Source organism: Tyto alba, unplaced genomic scaffold, assembly GCF_018691265.1.
Source record: "Tyto alba isolate M040663 unplaced genomic scaffold, T.alba_DEE_v4.0 Super-Scaffold_2, whole genome shotgun sequence".
NCBI classification, from domain to species: Eukaryota; Metazoa; Chordata; class Aves; order Strigiformes; family Tytonidae; genus Tyto; species Tyto alba.
This window is the reverse complement of record NW_024881282.1, coordinates 37335496-37357588: the sequence shown is the minus strand read 5'-3', so window position 1 is coordinate 37357588 and position 22093 is coordinate 37335496. Positions and strand designations below refer to the sequence as shown.

Sequence of the window (22093 nt, the reverse complement as noted above, 5' to 3'; positions counted from 1 at the left end):
TCACCCCCTCCTCCACCTCCGGACTCGCCCCCCGCGGTTCCCCCTCGCCTCCTCCCGCCCGCAGCAGACGGCGAAGGACCCGGCCAGCACCAGCTCCCGGCTCCGCTGAGCGGCGGGGCGGCCGCGGGGGGGGGCGCAGCACCCCCCGCTTCGGTCCTGTGGGGTAAGCTAAAGTTATGCTTCAGGGTGTCTATTTTCTTAATAACCATTCAAAAAAAAAAAAAAAAAAAGTGATGTGGGTAAGGCCACGCCGGCTTAATAAAGGAGGGAGCGAATGGAGAAAAAAAAAAATCGTATTAAAAGTTAATGTTTTCTTCAGATAATTAAAGTAAAATAATCATGCAAGGGCAGAAAATGTAACACGTTCGATGTGTCTTGTATAAAGCGCAAAGGTAGCAGGAATTAAGCCCTGAATAAAACGAAGGCAATGGTGGTAACTTGTTTGGGGTTTTTTGTGTTTTGTTTTGTTTTTTAATCTGGAATGTGTGTTTTTGCTTAACTGTTCCGGGGGGGGGGGGGGCGGGGGAGGGGGTAAAAGGTAAAACGTGGGGCGAAAGGGGGTTAAAAAGGAAACTAAAGTTTAAAAGGGAAAAAAAAAGTTAAGAAGGAAAAAATGCTTAAAAGGGAAAAAAAAGTGTTCAAAAGGGGGAAAAAAAAGTTAAGAAGGAAAAAGTGCTCAAAAGGAAAAAAGTTAGGGTGAAAGAGTTGAAAAGGTGAAAAAACAGTTAAAAAGGAAAAATTAAGCTAAAAAGACTTAAGGAAGAGTCAGTATTTGAAACAAAAACGGGCTTGCAAAAATTTTTAAAAAAGTAAATTAAAAATTAATGGGAAACTTTGATGGACATAATCATAGAATCAGAATAGTTTGGGTTGGAAGGGACTTTCGAAGGTTATCTACTCCAAGCCCCCTGCGACAAGCTGGAACATCTTCAACTAGATCAGGTTGCTCAGAGCCCTGCCCAATCTGACCTTGAATGTTTTCAGGATGGGGCATCTGCCGCCTCACTGGGCAAACCTGTTCCATTGTTTCACCACCCTCATCATAAAAAAATAGCAACTTCCTTCAGAATTTTCTTGAATGGGTGTATGGTCCATCTGGGTGTGTGATCCCTACCTGCCGTAAGACCGATGTCCAGAGAGAGCAGATGAATTACGTCCTGATCAAACCATAAAGGGAACCTAAACAATGTTTATGTTGTAAATTAAGGAAGTGGCTCCCCTCCCAAGGGCAAAATAATATGAAAGAATTTGCTAACATCTGCAAAAATGGTATGTTTAGGCTTTCAAAGTAATAAAATACACACATTCAAAACTCCCAACCTTATGACACTTGTAAAATAGCCAAATTAAGACTTCCAAAGTACATAGATTTGCTTTTTGTTTCAAAGAGAACAAGTGCATGGGGATTTTTTTCCTTAAAACTCTCTTAAAACCTCTTTATTTTGGGGAACCTAAGGTGTGATTTAAAGTTTGGAGGGTTTTTTTTTTGTTCACCCAACTTGTTTCTGCATTAAGCAGTGCACAAACTGCAGCCTCTGTTTCGGGCTGAGAAGACAAGGCTTGCTAATGAGCTTTATGAATGTTTTAATACACGAGTAACTGCAACCTATTGCAGCAAAGTTCATTGCTTTTATTTTGCTGCGTTTACTTTTATGAAAGACAGGCACTCACTAACTCTGTATTATGAGGTTTTACAACTCTGAACTGAGGTGAATTGCTTTATTTCTGTTTTTGTTTTTATTTTTAAAGGGCAAGCTGTCTGGTGTGCTTCTGAGCTGAAGCACCTGCAGGGATGTCCTGTGGTTGAAGCACTTCGGTTTCTAATTTGACCTTCATGAGATACTACATTTTTAAAATGGATTTGCTTATCTTGAGCAAGAGAAGCGACAAAAGTGCATGTGGCAGACCTTTTCCATTTCCAACTTTTGTTTTTAGCCAGCTATTGCACTGCAGGCTTGCCAGTAAACTGTTCTGAAAAGGCCCCAGGTCTTTGATTCTGTGTCCAGCATGAGCAATATAGCTCATGTGTAAGCTATATAGCATTTACAACTTCTGTGGTTCTGCTTGCCGCTGCAAAAATATATAACTTTCTTAAGGGCAATTTTCCTGAAATTACTGTATGTACGCACACAATACACAGTGCATGAGAGAAAGCTTTTAAAGCAATAAACTTTGTTTCTTCGACGTTAAGCTGTTTGTTCTCGATGAGATCTACCACAAAAAATCTGAGGGCTGTTTGCAACCGGCACATGCCCGCATGTGCTTTCATAAACAGCACGTGCTGGCTTATTACAAAGTTCAGCTTTCCTCCTGCTGAAAGCTTTTGGCTCTGCCCTGGAGTCCCTGTGCCTGGCACCCACAGTCAGGCGTCAGCCGGTACCAGGTTTTGTCCCAACTTGGTGATTTCTGTGCCAGTTGCTGGAGTGAGAGAAGGCCTGGTTGTCTGCTGAGCCGAAGTCTGGTAAACTCACCCTTTGGCAACTGCCCGCCTTATGCAGCTGATGAAACGCTGCTGCAGGGACCCCGCTGCAGCATGGCATCTCACCCGTGCTGGTGAGCACTGACAGGGCCAGGCTGGACCTCTGCTGTCCCCTTTTGGGTCGCTGGGGCACCCCACCTCCTCCTCCTGCCCTCGCTGGCTTGGCCAGAGCGAGGAAGCCCCCATGCAAGGGTGGGTGGCTGTGCCTCCCACCCTGAGTTAGCAATCGGGTGGTGATCACCTGCACCCTGTTGAGACCCTGTAAGTGGGCACAGGGGCTGGGTCGTGCCAGTGGGCTCCTTGCCCTGGCAGTGGGCTCAGGGGTGGCTCCAGGACCAAGTGCTCTCCCGGCAGAGGCAGAGGAGTTTCTCGCTGCTCAACGGCTGATACCCCTCCTGGCACCAGTACCTGAGGACCAAGCCCAGGGAGACACCTGAGCCTCTGTCCATGTAGTAGTATCATAGTGCTGTGTGGGGAGAGCCCTGCACAGCACCGGGGGAGAAGGGGAGATATTGAGTGCAAGTGGTGACAAAGCCCCCACCGGCGATGCTTTTGAAAAGGCTGCCTGGCCCCTGTGTCACTCCTGTGGGTCCTGCAAGTCTCTGCGTAATCTGAGAGACATAGGGAAGTCTAGTGGATTTATCTGGAAAATAAGCCTTCTAGTTGCAAACTCTGCAATGTGAGCAGCTACTGAACAGCTGAAGTGGGACTGGAAAGGTACAGGATGGGAACAGTGTGCAGAGAGCAACCCTTAGGAGGGAAAGGATGAGAACAGGCATTTTTTAATACCCCAATATTCTGGGAGAATAGCGTTGGCTAAAACTCAAAGCAATAAAAATACTACTGCTATACTATAGAGAGATACTTTTTCCATCCTAGCCTTTAATTTGTCTTCTAATTTGTTACCCACAACTATTCAGAGCTATTCAGATATCCTGCTTAGGTCATCCTTTCTGCATTACACCCTTTGCAACATTAGTGGTGTCCTTGTTCCAGCTTCCTAGTACCTGGTGAGATCCAGCAGTGAGACAGGCTCCTAAAGGGATGCCAGTCTGACTGTGTGCTTGCAAAAAAACCCTGGGTATGCTAACACAAGGCCAAGAAAACGTGGATGAGTAGATTCTTGTGTAACAGCTATCACAGGTGCCGATATCCTGAATTAAAGGAAAATACTCTGACCAACTCTAGTTAAGCCAAGCTTAAAACCTGCAGGCATAAACGTGCTTTTTCTAGCTTAGGGGGAATTTTTGAGGGAAATTCTGAGTGCAGCTGTAAAACTAATGCGAGAGAGAGGTTTGGTTTGCCTCTGCTTTTGCTGAGATGATGTAGGCTTTTCCTCCAGAGGGGCTGACAAGACACAAACCAGGTTGAGTAAAACCAGGCTTTCTCCAGGTCCAGCAATACTGTTAACAAGTAGTTGAGATGTCCAGGCAGGCTGCCCAGATGCCTGGCCTGGGTCTGTTGTACAGTTGCATTTTTTGGCACTGGCTAGCACCTTTCCCAACAATTCCTCACCATGGCTTGGAGATAAGCTGGTCCAGGGACTGTTCTCAAGAGGCATTTTGGAAACAACATATAGTTTACAAAGGTTTGGGAAGGTAAAGGGTTCAATAGTATGGCATGGGCTGCCCTGAGCTGCTGCCTACTCATGGAGGTGGGCAGGCTGCCTGCCCTGGGTGGGCAGTCACCCCACAGCAGCCCTGACATCGTGTCCCACTTGCTGGGGAACAGTGTGTGCTCTGCTCTAGGAAGTGGATTAGAAAAAAAAGTAATCACCCTTAGAATTTGGAGATTATTTGTGCTTTTAAAAAATCTCCATCCTCATTTCTTCCTGAGGGTCCCAGCTCAGCTCCTGGGGACAGGGTTTTGTTCAGTGCGCCCGTACCCTGGGCAGAGAGCTGGTCCATCACGCTATGCATAGAGGTTAACATGGAGGAGGACTTTACTCGCAGAGGAAGATACTCAAGCGTTAAATTTTCTCCCTGTGCCTATTGACTTTGCTTCTGATGCAACACGTCTCTCCCAGATCACAGAAGCTGCTGTGAAGGTGAGGACCACACAAAGCCCTGCAGCCCCTGCATGCCCCAGACGTGCCTCCTTGCCCACAGGAAGAAGCACTGTCATGCCATCATCAACACATCCCCGCGCCCTTCACCCTGTGTGCCTGCACGGTGGGGTCCCGAGCAGCCCCACAGAGGGACAGGCGGGCAATCGCTCGCTCAGGTACCCGAGACGTTGCTGTGCATGTAGGTCCCGTTGGCAGTGTCTCTGGGCAGACCCTTTCTGACCTGTCCTCCCTGGGGCGAGGTGGTCCCGGGCCCAGCAGCATCACTCCAGGCAAAACTCAGGCAGCTCCAGGGCAGCAGGCAAAGGGCGACGCATTTCCCAAACCTTTGTCCCATCGTGGTTTAGGGGAAACACAGCATCACTGAGTGCCCAGCTGTCCCCAGTGCCTGCTATTTCCCTTTGCTTCTGAGCAGGAGTCAGCTGGGCTCCTAGGGCACGAAGCCCTGAGCAGCAAAGCTATCAGCCGCTCTTCCCCCGGGGTTGCCTCTCCTCCGCATCGGCACAAACCCCACGTCCTGGCTCCTAGCACTGCCAGCCCTGCTCTGGCCACTCACCTGAGTGGCTCTGAAGCCCTGCAGAGAAACCAGGCGTGGGAAAGGGAGTGAGAAGCAGCAAGTGCTCGGGATCCATCTTTTACAGCTCCCTCCTGCAGTGACTGGCTGTCACCATCTCTCCGGGTGCTGGAACTGCACATGGGGCACCCTCTTCCTCCTCCTCCTCTACCTGCCAAAATCCACGCTTGAGCTCACTGCTGAGACTCCTGAGCTGCAAACCCTCTCGTGGTTGTCTCTTCCCTCCTGCCAGAGCCTAGGGCTGGTTTTCTGTAAGCTGCAGTGGAGTGGGATATGAGCTACAGGAATCAAAAGGGTTTCATAGCAGCAACGCCACCAGCTCTGCTGCTGTGGGAACTGCAGAGAATTCTGTTTTCCCTTTTCCTTGGGGTTCCCTCTGCATGTCATCTCTGCCTCTCACTTCAGGCCCTGATGTTTGATAGCTGGAGGGGCTGTGGTAGAGTCCAGCTCTTGTCTCTCGGGATGTAAGTTGCTCTTACCTGCCCCTACCTGCCTGGTCCCTTGTGTGCACCCAGGAAGAGGCGCGGTGCCCCACGTTGCCCAAGCACTTGAGACCAAAATGTTTTGTAGCAGGCAATGCCTCTGTGCCGAGGCTTTCCTCAGCGGCCAGTACACCAGCTGTGTGATCAGCAGGGCTTTGTGGTGGTTTTTGGAGCATCCCCTGCTGTGGCTATCTTCTTCCCTCCTTGCACCCCTTGGAGCTCCCTTTGCCCTGCGGGTCTCCTTTGCCCCTCCTGTCCTGCATCCTTGCCTGTCCTGGGGCAACCTGAGACTTACTGCAGGTGTAAGGGTTAAAGCCCAGGCTGTTGTTCATTAGTAGTAGTAGCACAAATACAGCAGCCTCGGCGGCTGGGTGTGAGGACATTTGTAAGTGCTCGCAGCTTGGCAGGGAGATGCTCCGGCTCTGTGGGTTGGTTTTTGTTCACCTCTCTTGTGTATCTGTGGCCTGTAGCTGCAGCCAGTGTGCTTGGCTGAGCACTGCTACCCGAGTGGGTCCTGGGGGCCAAAATGTTGCCCTGGATGTGTGGGCAGCTCCTGTTTGTAAAAGCAAATGGCAGTCTTATGGTCTTAGGGTGATTTACTGCAGCACATAGAGGGGAAATAAAAATGTCAGATGGGATCAAACCCCTGTCCCATCCCATTCTGGGGATGCAGCCGAGGGGGTCTGCAGCAAGGAGGAGCTGTGGGGCCGGGCAGTGGCTGGACCTTGTTTGTGGTCCCTCCTCATCACTGGGGCCCTCTCTTGCTCATGCCCAGGGCAGGTCAGCAGTGCCCTGGCCTCTCCTTGCACTTACAGAGAGGTTTCTTGTCACCTCTGTCATCCTTTGGACCTGGGAACACCTTAATCCTACTCTCTCTGTCTGCCCATCCGATTCTCAGACACTCCTTTTTGGTTTTGGCTGTGCTGGTACCTCTCTGGGCTTCTCTCCAGGGTATTTACTTGCTTTGTCAGGAAAACCTGTTTCAGCCTCCCATGACTCATAATGATCTTGCTCAGAAACTACTTTGATTTCTTCTCTTTCCTGGTTAATCCTTCTTAAATAGTAAGCTTTCCCTGGGTCCCCTTGGAGAGTGGGACCTGGAGGGGGGGGTCGTTCCCTGCTGAGTGAATATTGCTGGTTTCTTGTTTTGGTTTGTTTTTTTTTCCTTTCCCCTTCTGACTACAGGGATTTTGCTGTTTGTTTGTGCGAAGAAGGTAAGCCTTGAGGCAGCCTGGGCTGTGGGAGAGTGTAACACTGACAGCAGAGAAACCAGCCTCCAGGTATGCCCTGGGTGCAAACACAGTCATCTCCCAGCATCTGGGAGCTGGGGTGCTGGCAACCCCCTGGGCATTGGGGATGCACCCGTCTGGTTGGATGGGGCCAACCCTGAACTGGCCCCTCCACTGAGCCTGAGCCTGGTGCCTGTGAGCCTTCTCCTGCCGGGGCTTATGAGCTAGCCCCAGCACCTCTGATGGCTGGAGGACAGTGGGAAGAGCCAAAGGCAGTGCCCTCTGTCCCCCTCCCCACAGTTGGATGTGTCCTGATGCTGAATAGCTGGGGACCGAGCACGTGCCGCAAGCGTGGCCTTCAGCACAGGGCAGGCTGTGGTAAGTCTCGTCACATGTGCTGGGGAATGAACAGGCTCAGCAAAACCCCGGGGACACAATAACCACGCTTGAGCTTGTGCTCAAAATGCTGAGTAGATGACATGGATTATTCCTTTGCTAATGCTCTTAAGAGCTATTCCTGGGGCCGAGGGAGATAAAGGGGCTTATTATCGCAAAATCAATATCCTCCTGGGGTGGGATTTCAATGCTGTTCGCCGTTCCCTGCTTTCTGGTGGCGGCTGTCTGCACAGAGCTGGGGAGCTGGGCACCGGGCTGTGCGTGCAGGGGGTGAACCTGGGCTCAGAGAAGCATGTCCCTGCCCCGGCTCAGCGAGCCCCTTCCTTGTGGGGAAGGCAAGAAGGAAGGGGGAGCTAGCAGGGGAGCTGGCATGGCTCTCCCAGCTCCAGGATCTTGAATGGGGCCTTCCACCTTCCTGGTGGATCACCTGTGGGTGACCTCCTTCAAGGGCTGCTCCTCCACCACAGCAGCCTGCAAGGCAAAACTCAGTTGACAGTTTTCAAAGCTGGCTCAAAGGTCTCTTGCACCTGCGTTCAAATCTCCCTCCTGGCTGATGGTGATCCACTTAGGGATAAAACTTTGCTGAGCCATGATGGCATTTCCCCTACATTTTCCTGTGCACCTTTGAACTTTTCAAATACCGCCCGGGCAAAAGTTCCCCTCATACATGCTTCCACCTACATGAGTGTTCACCGTGCCCTGGACAGTTTTCCCCTCCAGTCCCTGCTCTACAGATTCAAAGCTGGCACCTTGGCTCAGATCAGCTGCTGGGGCTCTCCTGTCTCCTGTCCCACGGCCTTACCAGGCCAGGATGCCCACAGCCCTGGGAATGGTGCATGGCCACCCTCTATCTTGTCTAATCCTTGTGCCCTGCCTCCCTTTGTTCTGGTGGCCCTGTCCAAAAAAAAGCAGCATCCCCCTTCCCGTGGCACAGGCAGCCAAGCAAAGGTGTGTTGGCATCAAGACGGCACCATGACAGTTAGGAAATCCCTCCTTTAATCTCCTGTAGGTGTTTTTTCCATCCTGGCATGGCCCACACCCTCATATCATTCTTCTGGTTTGGCACAGCCCCTGTCAGCTCTGCAGTTTGTTGTTGTGCTGCTTTGGCACCAAAAAGCACCAGCACTGGAGAAGAACAAGCGCTTTTCTTCCAGCTCATGATGTAAGGATGTCTGGAGGAGGGTCCCCAGAGGAACACAGGTAGATGAACTACAAGGGTAACCAGAAAAGGTCTACGTGGTGCTCTGCCTCATGGGGTTTCAGTTGTAGTGCGCCCCATGTTTTGGCCCACACAAGGTCTGGGCATGGTGGGCAGGAGCATCCCTGCACGGAGAAGTGCTCATCCCCTGCGACTCACATGCTCCCTGGGCAGCAGTGGGATCCAGGTCCTGTACCCAGGGGAGGGCTGGGGTGTGACTAGATGGATGAACAGTGACAGGAGGGAAGAAAAAGAAGAAGAAGAAGGAACTGGGTGAGGGGAGACTTGCTGGGAGAGCTGGATGACTGCAGGGGTCTTGACATAAAAGAGCTGGGGAAGCTTATGCATTGAACCCAGCTGGATGGGTGTTGCTGTCTGACTGAAGCCTGTGAAGTTTCCCTGGAACACTTGCTTTTGTTTACATGGGGAACTGGCAATGGGAATGTAGGTGTGTGCCTCAGTGCCTCAGTTGTTTTTCTATGTCAGGCGCTTTGGAGGAGAAATGGCAACTGAGAGATGTGGGAGGGGAAAGTCAAAGCGCACAGGTAATTTTCTGTCTAGGACTGCACTCGATTTCTTGCTGTGCCATAGAGATCCCTGGTGCAAAACCAGAAAGCAATGAACCCTCACTATTCAAGGGAATTTACTTTGGTCATATTATTTCCCTTGTTGTTTTTTAACCAAACATTCTTTCAGGTAAACTTGGTTGTATATCCCCAGTACATTGCAGTGTGTCGCACTGATTGCAGTCAAGAGATGAGATCCTATTTCTCACGGGAAATAGTGTTTGCACACTTCAGCAGGCCACGTCTGGTCTCACCCAGGTCCACTAGTGAGCATTGCAGAACTTTTTTGCAGAAACCTAATTTCCACTACTGAACATACAAGTACTAATTTCAAGTCATTGACCATGGATGATCCTCTTTGCTTACAGAACATTCTGCAAACAGAAGGACATAGAAGTATTCTGTGACTAAATTACCCATTGCAAGTCACTTGCTTAATTCTCTTGCTCATTCATCCTTCATGCAAACCAACCAGGGCTAGCTCTGTGGGAGAACAAACCATTCTCCAGAAGGATGACTCCAGGTTTTTTTGGTGCAAAGTCTCCATGCCACACCTCTTCTATACCACATTGCTTTTATTTCATAGCCCTGTGTTCCCTCTAAACTCACCTTTTCCCAGCTCGAGTAGCTGGGGCTCAGTGCCGCAGGTTTGTGAGAGCACTGTGGGTGAACCTGCCCTCTCAGCAAGGGACTTGGTGTGAGTCATTGAGTCTGCACCTCCCCGGGTTATGTGTGCACACATGGAGAGACTCCTCTCACTCAGCTTTAGGCATCTTCATCTGTGCCAATCACTCTTGGTTGTTTCATAGTTTGGGAAAGAATAAGGACTTGTTTTATCTAGCCCATATGGGACTCCTATTTTAAGATGCACTGAAAGTTTTAGAGGTGCCCACTGAATGCAAAGGAAGCTCACGTATCAGTGCCTGCATTGCAGATGGGTAGAGTCAGTGGGAGGACCCTCAGCCACCAAACCTGACCATAGCCACTGGCAGTAGATGGATCTGCCAACAAGTTCAGATTTGTCACTACCCAGATTTTTGGGGGGTTGCATGTGGCAGGCACTTGCCACAACTATATCAACCAGTAGGGCCTTGGAATTTGCCATGCTGGTGTCACCCCAACCGCAATTAGGTGGGGACACCTAAGGAGTGCAGGAAGCTCCTTGGTCATGGAGGCATAATCAGGGACAGTTCAGGTTTGCGTCTCAGGGTGGCATTATAAATTGATCCATTATGAAACATGCCTGGGGAAAGACTTTGAATTTCAGGGAGGAATGTTGCATAAGAGAGAAAATGACCCTGTCAGAAGAGTCAGGAAACAGACGGTGCAGGCTCTCCTTGTGGGTACAGAAGTTTTGGGGGTTGAGCCCAAAGACTTGAAGTTGGTCTCCCATGTCCCCAAGCTTTTCCTTGATTAGTTTCTTTGAACAGTCAGTTGGCTGCTTCTGCCCCCAGGGACACAAACTGAGACAGCCTTTGCTGACATCAGCAACTGGCCAGGTAGCCTGACTGATAGCAGGAGATATGCCAGACACATGAGTCTAAAGGGAATCTGTATTATATTTTTTTTTTGTTTTCTTTACTAACACATCATGGAATAACTGGAACAGGTAGATGCCTGCCCATTTATTCCTAAAAGCCATTTATACAGCAATTAGGCTGTCGACAATAATTACACTTAATTGCACAGTAATTGATGACATGACCGCTTAAGCAGGTATCTTTGCTAATTGAGTAATTCCTTGTTCTGAAAATCTCACAATTTAGTATTTTATTGCCAATCCTGTTATACAGACACAAATATACACATGTACATATACATATGATCCACACGGACATTTGCATGCACACAGAGGCTTCCTACTTGCTTTGCTTATTTCCAAGGGCAGGATATTCCATGCCTGGGCGTTTCACATGGACTCCATGAATTTCTACTTTGACATGTATGTTGTGCTATTTCATAACTTTCTAGATTACAGATTACAGTATCAACCTTTCATTGGCCAGAGTCTGGTACTGTTGAACTCTTCATTCCTAACAGGCCTACTCTTATGTCCAGGCTTTTGGCTAAACTGGACTTATTTCCTGTGTTTTTCATGTAAAACGCACAATCTCTTGGTACTCTTAAAGTGCATTTTTTTGCACTGCAGAGTTTCCCAGAATGGCAAATTGTTTTATGCCCAGCTTTTTTGAGAGAAGTGATTGTTGTTGTTACTGGTGGGGTTATTATTATTATTATTATTATCATTATTATTATTATTATTATTATTGATATTATTGATGTTATTATTGTTATTATTGTTATTATTATTATTTTGTATTGTTCTTCTCATCCCATTCATTTAATATTCTCTGCGTTGACAGTTTCACATGCTAGTCTAGATGACATAGGCCTTATTATGCACCCGTGCCTTTGTGGTGTTACATAGGTTTATACAACCAAAGAGAAATAGAAACCCTGGTTACTGAATGCCTAGATGTCGTGGTTTAACCCCATCTTGCAACTAAACCCCACGGAGCCACTCGCTCACTCCCCCTCCAGTGGAGTGGGGGAGAGAATCAGAAGGGTAAAAGTGAGAAAACTCATGGGTTGAGATAAAGACAGTTTAATAGGTAAAGAAACAGCTGTGCATGCAAGCAAAGCAAAGCAAGGAATTAATTCATCACTTACCATCGGCAGGTGGGTGTTCAGCCATCTCCAGGACAGCTGGGCTTCATCACATGTAATGATTACTTGGGAAGACAAATGCCATCACTCCAAATGTCCCCTGCTTCCTTCTTCTTCTTTCAGCTTTATATGCTGAGTATGACACCATATCCCTTTGGTCCGTTGGGGTCACCTGTCCTGGCTGTGTCCTCTCCCAACGTTTTGTGCACCCCCAGCCCACGTGCTGGTGGGGTGATGTGAGGAGCAGAAAAGGCCTTGATTCTTCTTGAGCACTGCTCTGCAATAACTAAAACATGCCTGAACTATCAACACTGTTTTCGTCATAAATCCAAAACATAGCCCCATACTAAGTACTATGAATAAAATTCACTCTACTCCAGCCAAAACCAGCACATTCTCCACCCTTTATTCCATGCCATTTATGTCATGCTCAGGTCCCATGCTATCCAATACATCCTCATTAACAACCACACCCCCACCCCCTGCATCCTTTGACACAATACACAGATATCATTCCCTTAGTCTATGGACCCCCCCTGTGAAAATGTCTGTAAAATGTTCATAAATGTCCACAAACTGTCCACTGAGTTCATTTAGTCCATGACTTTGGGTTTCACCTGTTATGGTGGTCACTCAGGACAGGAGAAGTGGTGTGTTGTGTGGAGTTATTGGGCACCAGAGATGAGGAGTTCCTGCTCTAATAATTTCCATAACACGCAGTTCAAATCCTGGGTTACAACAATTCAAAGATATTTCCATTACAATCTCCACCCATGGTCCCTTTGGACCAGACCATCAGGTTGCAATTGCACCATTGCAATGAACTCCTCCCCCTGCCCCTGCTCTGGCTTGAATTTATCCACAGACTGCAGTCCCTTAGTGTTGTATCTGCTCCAAGTGGAGTCTTATCTATGAGCCACAGTCTCTTTAGGGATATACCTGCTGTGACATGGACTTATCCACAGCCACAGTCGCTTTTAGGTACACCTATTCCAGCGCGTCCTTTTCCATGAGCCACAATGCCTTCAGAGATTTACTGGCTCCAGTGTGGCCTTACCTACAGCCACAGTCCCTTCAGAAGTAGACCTGCTCCAACGTGGCCTTACCCATGGCTGCAGTCCCTCCTGGGGTGTACCTGCTCCGTCGTGGGTTTATGCATGGCCATGTGCTTTGAGGTGCTCCAGCATGACCTCATGCACAGACATGGATGCTTCAAGGTGTACCTGCTGCAGCATGGACTTATCCACAGCCACAGATGCTTCACGGTGTACCTTCTCCAGTGTGGACTCACCCTTGGGCCACAATCCCTTCAGAGGTATACCTGCTGCAACACAGACATAACGATGGCCACAGGCACTTCGAGATGTACATGCTCTGGTGTGGATTCATCTACAGATGATCTGGGGTGTCCTGCTCCCATGTGGACTCATCTGCAGGTCACAGTCCCTTCAGCCTGAGTTCACACTGGAGTTCCAACCTGTCCAGGACAGTAGCACCGAAACAGCAGCAATGTCCTGGCCACCTGCCAGCCCAGGTGCATGGCCATTGCTGTTAAAAAATTGTTCCCAGGCATAGCAGAGTAAGATGATAAGCAGTACAGCACTACAGCAAGTAGCATAAGCAGAAAGCAGCCACTAACAACCACTAGACTCTAATACATTGTAAAGCAAGCAAGCCCCACGGCAAGCACAGGACCCTGATGATTAATAGCTAAACAGCAATAACAGTTGTAAATTTGATCTATCGTATTCCAATCAAGCCTATTGTTATCTCGAACCCTTCATGCCCCACATTGGGTGCCAAAAAGGACTGTTGTGCTTTAACCCCAGCTGGCAACTAAGCTCCACACAGCCACTTGCTTGCTGCCTCACAGCAACATGAGGGAGAGAATTAGAAGGTTAAAAGTGAGAAAACTCATGGGTTGAGATAAAGACTGTGTCCCCTCCCAACTTCTTCTGCACCCCCAGCCTATTTGCTGGTGGGGCGGTATGAGGAGCAGAAAAGGTCTTGACTTTCTGTAAGGACTGCTCAGCAGTAAACTAAAACATCCCCGAATTATCAATACTGTTTCCAGCACAAATGCAAAACATAGCCCCATACTAGCAACTATGAATAAAATTATCTCTACCCCAGCCAAAGCCAACACATTAGGTCTCATCTGAAAACAAGGTTATGGCAGGACTGAGGAGTCGTTGCTGGGCTGAAATTAAGAAATGGAGACTTGTTTTATGAGAGGTCTTGTAAAAGTCTACTGGGAAGACAGACTAGCCCCAGAGGAATATTGTGCTATGGCTTGACAAAAAAAATTCACAGTGAGAGAGGTTGTGAGGCATAGAGAATGGCCAATTCATGCAACGGAGTAGGGTTAATGGAGGATATCAGAATGGACGGATTTAGATGGTTGCTCAGAGAACTGGACTGTATCCATTGAGAAATGCAAGCAGGAATGTACCTTAAAAAAAGGAATAGGAAAATCCAAATCTCCTTCTCTTAGGGTCTTGCAGTGGTTCATCCTCACTGATATTGCATCCTCCCTGGTATTTCTTATGGACTCTGATTACATATATAACAAAACAATAAATGTGCAATGAACCACAAGCATGCAGTGCACTGGATAACAAGAGATGAGTAGGTCTGTACAACACGGAGGGATTTGTCCTGCTCCCTCTGTGCTGGGAATCAGTAGATTTGAGGGCAAAAGTGTCCAGGGTAGTTTCACCAGGAAAAGAGTTTTCGTCTAGAGCCTGCAGAAAAAAAAGTGACTTTGTGCCAAGATCAGTGGGGCTGGAAATGCACGCCCTGCAGTTAAAAATAAGGGGAGATTCCTATATAATGGGACTTCAGAGAGGAGATCTGGCAAAGCTATGAACATCTGATGATTTTGATGCCTCAAGATTTAGCTGTCCAGCATCTCATAGTTTTACTGATGGTGTTTAGGGTGAAGGTCGTCTTGTCCTGTAATGCAGTCCTGGTCTGAAGAGAAGGTCCGAGAATACCAAAGCTCTACAAGAGAAATAGGGACCAGAGTTTATTTCAGTTATGTTGCTTCCTGCATGGAAACCAGGAGGTGTTCCGAATGGTCCATCACTGAGTGTAGGCGATTGCATGGCCAACTCCACAGGAGCTCTCTGCAGCTGGTCTGGGAAGTTCACTGCCTCAGAAAGCCATTAAATTAAATAGATACTTAATCTGGGGAGGGCTGGGCTGGGGTGGATAGAATGGCTTGACAGAGTATTAACACTGTTTGCTACTTGCTAAGAGAAGGGTAACTATGCTTCAGGCCATCCCATGATCACCATTCAACTAAGAACCTTAGCTGAATGGAGATAATCAGGTGACCTGAAGTAGTCCTTCAATCTTATGTCTTCTATACCTCCCTGGTGTCATGTTCGGATGCCTTGATTATTGGTTGGTGCCTTAAATAGGTTGCCAGTATAATCCTCACACTTTTCATGTTGTAATAGGATTATCATACAGGATGATGATGTTTGTACCTAAGCCAAAATACACAGTAGTTTACATGCAGAATAAGTGAAACCATCTAGAAGTTGAATTTTCTAAAGATCAGCACAAAGGTCTTCAAACAGGCCCAACCCACACGGAAAATGCAAGTTGCTGTTGAATCAATAATGAAGCAACAAGTTTCAAGGCTGTGCTAGAAAAACAGTGAAATGTCTTGCTTCTCTGATACGTCTTTGCATCCTTACCTACAGAGGAAAGTTTTTTCTGCCATCAGTTACTGATTCACTCAGCCCAGGGAAGGGCTGCTTTCCAGTTTGGTTTGAATGCTGGTCCTCTAATCAGCTGGAGGAAAGGACTCACTTATATAAGCCAAGGGAAAGGAAATGCTTCTGCAATACAGCTCACATGAATAGCTAGGACTGAGTGCTGGTTGACTCCTGAGTCCAGCTTCTGCATCTTCTCACCCTGTTTCTTTAGGGCTCTGTTGATTGGGAGAAGTGACAATTTGGGAGGCTTTCTTCTTCTTACTGGTCTTTCTTTTTCAAGGCAGTCGGTGAAGGCAAGTGGAAGGCATGACCCCCTCCTCAGACAAAGAGCTCAACGGATTAGATAACCCCAGCTTCGTGGTGAGTCTGCTTGTCTCTGAAGGGTAATTCCTGCATAAACAGGTGCGAGCCCTGCAAAAGGAGGAGAAAGGGAAAGCCAGGGGGTTTGGACTGGCTTCAAGGATACTGGTGTGTGGTAAATGTCTGTCTCTTTATCGGCAGAAATCCGAGGAATTATTTCCTCACTACAGCCTGCTGCTGCTGAAGACTCAGCATACCTTCTACTCTCTGGCTCCCTTTTAACTTTTTTCTCTCCTTTATTTCTAAAATGATAGCGTAGATGAATGGCAGCACAAATGTATGTGTACTGAAAAACAAGTGAGCTTGTGGCTCCTTGTGGCTGTGTCCCTGGGTAGAGCATTTTATGTATTAATTAGTAAAATTACAATAGAAAATTAGCCTAGGAAGAATGTGTTTCTTTGTCTTCTGGATCTATTTGTAGTGGGGTGAATTGTCAAAGAAGTGGGTGAAAAAAGGATTTGGGAGTCAGCAAGGGAAGGCTCCCTGTAGAGTTACAGCAGGATAGTAAAAGCTGTAAATCACGTGTCAGTTCAGGAGAGTGCAGTGCACTGGAAATGCTACGGGCTATAAACAGCCATAGGGCAAGGGTCTGGGGCATGGCAGCCTCCTTCTTATCTCACAGCAGGGGTCACCTCCGTAAGAAACTAAAAGAGCTGCTTATGTTCTGACATCAGGTGTGAAGGGGCAGGATCCTGCAACCATCTTGCTACCTTGGTTACAGACCACCCACCCAGGGGACCTTGGAGGAGGCATTTAACCTCCCGGTGTACAAGTCTCCCATTTCGTGGGTAACTCTTGCTGAGCTTGCTGTGAGCCGTGGAGGTGGGGGTGCTGTGCCAGCTGTGGGCAGAGCCTCAGGGGGGTGCTCAGAGCAAGTTTTCTTTCACTATTGTTAATGGGGTCTCTATTTCTACCTGTTCTGCCATAACACAGATCAGGCTTGAGGTAGTTTACCTGTAGTTCAAAACAGTTCAGTTTCTGACTGCCCTCCCGATGCAATTATTTAAGATGCTGTTGAGGGCCCTGGAGCCTGAGGCACATGGAGGGTGAGGGTGTCCTGGTCCCCTGTGTTCATGGGAGCAGCTGGGCCAAGAACCACCAGCAGTGGTTCCCCTTTCAAGCTCCAGACTGCTCCTGCCTTATCCTCCTGCCAGCATCTCAGCATCACAGACGGGCTGAGGTTGGAAGAGACCTCTGCAGGTCAGCTCCTCCAACCCCCCTGCTCAGGCAGTATCAACTAGATCCAGCCACTCAGGACTGTGTCTAGGCAGTTTTTTAATATCTCTAAGGATGGAGACTCAACCTCTCTGGACAGCCTGTGCAGTACTTGGTCACCCTCACAGTGAAAATGTGTTTCCTGATGTTAAGACAGGACCTCTTGTGTTTCAGTTTGAGCCCATTGCCTCTGGTCCTGTTTCGTCCTGTTATCTCCGCTCCATCCTCCTGCTGAGCCCTGCTTGCTCGCTCCCCTCCAGCTCTTGAGGAGGGTCAGGTCTTCATGTGATGATCATGCGGGGCTGTTACTGGCACAGGCTCTGCCTCGCTGGAATATGCCTCCTGGTTGACGTGGGAAAAGTTACAATGCAAGGAAAGGAGCTTACTGCTGTCTGCCTAGCTTAGGATTCATCTACCCGTGGTGTTATTCAGGAGTAGCTGTCCCCAGATAACTCCGTGCATGGGCAGTCTTAAGTACCTCGCTGTACTTTTGTTAATCCATGGCTCAGGCTCTCTTGTTGTGAAATGAAAATGTCTCCACAGGGAGTTATTCAGGAACTCCTTTTCCTCTTGAAGTTCATGCTTGCGTTCAATTTGAATTAACTCTGTCTTCACCTATCTGTTTTGAAGTATTTGTGATGCTCCCAACCTGCTTAGGCTGGATAAATACACTGTGTTTAAATGGTATTACATAGCACATTTTCAACAGCGTGATCTAAAATGGCACTTTGGAGACTCAACCATGAGAATGGAAACCTGAGGGTTTCAGACGTATTATGAAGTCCTTTAGGATTAATCTGTCACACCTGCAAAATTTACAACTGAACATAACAATAATTTTATATCCCTCTTCTCTGACGGCAGCATTAGCTGTTTGCCTCCATTGGTAGGTACGCTGTGTTACTGCAGCCACCTCTTTTTGCTGGGCATTTTGGTGTCTTCAGGTTCCAGCAGGACTTGGAAGATTAAAAAAAAAAAAAAAAAAAAAAAAGTTTGGTCCTGACAAATTGGTTGAGTTTCTCCTGACAGTAGGTTTCTGTCCCTGTCTGGTAGAGCAGGGCATCCCAGCTCAGAAAAGCCCTCTGCTGCCAGCGTGCCAAGGGCTTGCTGGCTGGAGAGGGGTCGATGAAACAGATGGTTTGGGATCTTAATTAGCTTTTGCATTTGGCTCCAAACATTGTGGCTTCCCAGGTAGCCTCCCTTTACCTCATCCGTGTGTATGCGGGGGGGTGTGTGTGTGTGTGCACAGGGCGTCTGTGTGCCCAGACAATGTGTGTGTTTGTGTGCACGTTTGTGCACAGGGGTCAAGGTGGGTTGGAAGGAGGAGCAGAAAGCCAGGGGTGTTTGCTTAGCTTAGAAGCTGTGGCAACAGAAGCAAAACAGTATTTTCTTTCCTTGACAAAAGTCATCTTTGTATAAATAAGCTCTGCAAAGCGTACAGCTCACTGGGGAGCCCTGGGGCTGATGGCTGCCTGGGAGGGGATCTGAGCCTTCCTGGGAAGCTATTTCAGCCCCTGCCACCTCCCTGAGGCCCCAGGTCCCTGGGCTGTTTCCTGGTCCCTGGTTCTGCCCCTGCCCTGGGGCATCCCTCTGGGTGCCATTTCCCCTGGCAGGCGGCTGAGCTGGGGCAGCACCTTGGTAGCCCTGCTTTGAGCTGGCTCCTTTGAAATGGATGCCAGCTCTCCATCCACTGATATGCCTGTGTTTCACCTGGTTCCTCTATAGGGGTGAAGTTTTCTAGTAAAACAAAAGGCAGGTATGTTTATCAAGGCGGAACATTTGTAAGGGTGAGTGTAAGGAGACTGGAAAGAGAAGATTTAAGGAAATGAAATATAAAACATGCTTCTAGTCTGTAACTAGTTGCTTTAGCATATTTTATCAAAAGTGCTGTTTGGGTGGGGCAGCCAAGAGAAACAGAGGCCAGGGGACTGTAGCTTTTACTGCCTAACCCACTGCACTGTTTCTTGCTTCTGGTTGGAGTTTCTCCATCCTTAGCTTAACATTAATGATACTAACGCATTTTGTCCAGATGTCCCTTTGAGGTTGAGACACCCTCTAATGATTCTTCTGCTCTGGACACACACATGCATATACAAATTTTTCATAGGTGTTTGTGCCTCTGTTTTAATTTGCCCCCTTGCTCTTCTTTTTTATCCTGGCATTGTTGAAAGCTATATACAAGGTGTTCCTGAAAGACATGGAGTGTGGCTGCAAAAGAGGCAGCTGCTGGGGGCCTGCAGGCTGGACTGTAGCTAACGAAGGGTCATTCCTGTTATCCAGGGTGAAGATGGAAGCCAGTACTGCTCCTCTCCGGATTGCACTGCCCGGGACCCAGAGGGAGGTGGGGGCACAGGCCATGGTGGCAGCAAGCTTGCCTACACCATCACAGATGTGCCCCCCTGGTACCTGTGCATCTTGCTGGGCGTTCAGGTGTGATGGGGGAGCAGGTGGAAGCTGTGGGTGGGTGGAAGTTTAATGGATGGTCAGCCGGTTGATGGGGGTGAAGCCTGAATCTGGGAGTGCTTTATCTTCACTGGGCATGACTGGAGCCGTGGGGCTGGATCTCGGTGTACTCAAGTCCTTCCCACCACCTTCTGAGCGCTGACTGTTATCCTTGCACCCACAGCTATACTGTGCCTTTGAAGTGCAAATGGAAAAGCAGAGTCCCTGATCTGGGGCCAAATAGTTAATAAGATTAGGTCAGATACCTTGGCTGAAAGTAGCCAAATGTGTAAGGGCTGTTAAACTTCTGCCTTTCCATGGTAATAAAAACTAAGCAGAAGGGTCCACGCTGCTTTGGTTGGTGTCTGTGCCCAGGTGTGTTAAATGACCCAGTGCCACCAATGCCGCGGTGGGTACAGAGCCTCAGGGAAGAGAGGCCTCAGAGTGGTGAAGGTAATGATGGACTGTGCTTAGAGCTTGGTGGACATTTTGTACTTTGTTTCCTTAAAAGGTCATCTCAAATTTAGAGTGTATTAAACCAAGTTTTTTTGAACAAATTTGCATTGTAATTTTAATAAAACATGCCACTAATGAACACAGTGAGTTTCTGAGTGCCAACAGTTCCACCACTGCAGTCCTGTGCTCCAAGGTGAGAACTAACAACTAAAGTTAATATTTAAAGCAAAAATAAGTTTGAAAAATTATTTTCACATTTAGTAATTAACTGAAGATCATTGAATAAATATGTCCGTGACTCTTCTGAAAAATGCAATGCCTGATTTTTCCATTCTTTGGCATCCATTGTTTATGGTTATCCATAATTGCACTGAGTGAGGAAAGCTACTGATAGCAAGGAATGAGTAGCTCCAATTTGCCAACTTTTTATGTTATCCTTTGTGGTGCAAATGAGATGAACTGAAACATTTGCATTCACTTTGCCTGATTGCTCTCTCCCCCTACCTTGGGATGTCCCCGCCTTCCTGGAAGGCCCAAAGCTTTGCCTGCAGGTGTTGGGGATAAACTGGTTGTGTCTGACAGTGGTCTGGGGAGTCCAGACCACTACAAAAGGTCTTTGGGCATGGAAAGAAGGAGAAGTTTGTGGGGGTGCTTTGCAACAGTTCCTAACAGAGCATTAAAGTTTCCAGAGAAGAGAATGGGTAATACTAATATCTCCACAACAGAAATCTGTGAGTTACTTTTAGATTTCCCTCAACAACATGGTAATAATATACAGCCAGTTCTGTGTCTTTCACCGAGTCTTTCTCTGTGGATCCTAGCATTTCCTGACAGCCATGGGAGGTCTCGTAGCCATCCCACTGATCCTCTCCAAAGAGCTTTGCCTCCAGCATGACCTCCTCACCCAGAGCCACCTGATCAGCACCATCTTCTTTGTCTCAGGGATTTGCACCCTGCTGCAAGTCCTCTTTGGAGTCAGGTAGGCCAAATACAAGAAATGGGACATGTGACAAAACAGTTTGTAGGTGCAATTATTACGTACTCAGCCAGCAGTCTGCTGTAGTTTATCTGTGAGTGAAGGTCAGCAGGGTGCGTGCCAAAGCTCCCTGAGATCGCTGTACCTGATAGCTTTGCTACCTGGTGGCAGGGCTACCTTGCTGTTTTGACTTTTGCATCTCGTGGCAATTGATGCACCTTTTGTGAAGCTTGTAAGGAATCTGTCCTGCAAAATAATAAAGCATTGAAACATAAACAGTATCTGCTTGCTCCTTACCCCAGGGATCCTCCAGCTAAGGCAGGACCCTTTTGATCTGGGCCTGGGATCAAGGGAGCACAGATCCTGTAGGAAACTCAAAGTCAGGGGATAATTGGGAGAAATCAAAGCCCATCTGCTACCGCTTAGGGACTCAGGGAGGAGCTCTGAAGCACAGCCTGTTAAGCAGTTCCACTTCCCATGCTCAGGGATTTGTGGCACAATCTGGATGTAAGCAAGGTAAATCCTCTTTGCTGCTGAGCTGTTGAAGAGCCAGTGGTGAGGAGATGAGCATGGAGTTACTGTTTACTACCCAGAAAATGAAGTACTTAATAAGAGACATGAGTGCAAGCACTCCCCCTTTGCTGGCCTTGCAAGATTTCTTTTATTTCTCTTGTCATAACTCTGAGCTGCTTCTCTCTTTCTACAGGCTGTTTTTTCCTCCAATGTGGTGAGAACCCGTGTTTCTTGCTTCAAATGCAAAAATTACACATTCTTTGTCTTTTGAATTTGAGGGACCTGGTTAAAAATCTTCTACCATCAAATCACTGGTCATCTACCAGCTCCACAAAATGTTTTTACTCCTCCTGTTTCTTTCCCCAGAAACTTTTCTATTTCTGTCTTAAGAAGTGGCTGTAGGCAAAGCTCTCCCAGAGGGTGCTCCCCCTCTCCTACATTGCTATGGTGTTAGTGGAGGAGTAGGGACACCCTGGCCACAAAAAAAGAGAGAATCTGCTTCTTCTCAGTTCAGTTAAATTCAGACTGGGGTGCATGACTGTGACTGTGGCTGCTGGTGCAATTCAGGCTGGAGTCCTCCCAGGTACCCCCCAACGCCTTGGTGAATACCTGAGAGCTCTGACGTCCCCTGCTCGCTGTTAGCACAGGATGAGAGTAGCAAGGAGCCTCTCCTGTGGCTAAATAGCTAAATGAGGAACAACAGATTAAGTGGTCAGGAGTTGATCCCATGGGATAAGCTTGAATGGG

General features: G+C 47.9%; 1 protein-coding gene across 5 annotated transcripts in view; it reads left to right on the top strand.

Moving 5' to 3' along the window:
• LOC104359990 (solute carrier family 23 member 1) overlaps positions 1 to 22093 on the top strand; it is a 38586-nt gene continuing 16493 nt past the window's right edge. For 2 of the 5 annotated variants that reach the window (XM_042792575.1, XM_042792578.1), the window contains exons 1-3: positions 15504 to 15744; positions 19240 to 19389; positions 20679 to 20836. In XM_042792575.1, coding sequence (XP_042648509.1) covers positions 15691 to 15744; positions 19240 to 19389; positions 20679 to 20836 — 362 coding nt within the window. In that variant the 5' untranslated portion in view covers positions 15504 to 15690. Of the gene's footprint in view, positions 164 to 4505; positions 4527 to 15503; positions 15745 to 19239; positions 19390 to 20678; positions 20837 to 22093 lie in introns of those variants that run through there. The other 3 variants (XM_042792576.1, XM_042792577.1, XM_042792579.1) reach the window with 3 other exon arrangements.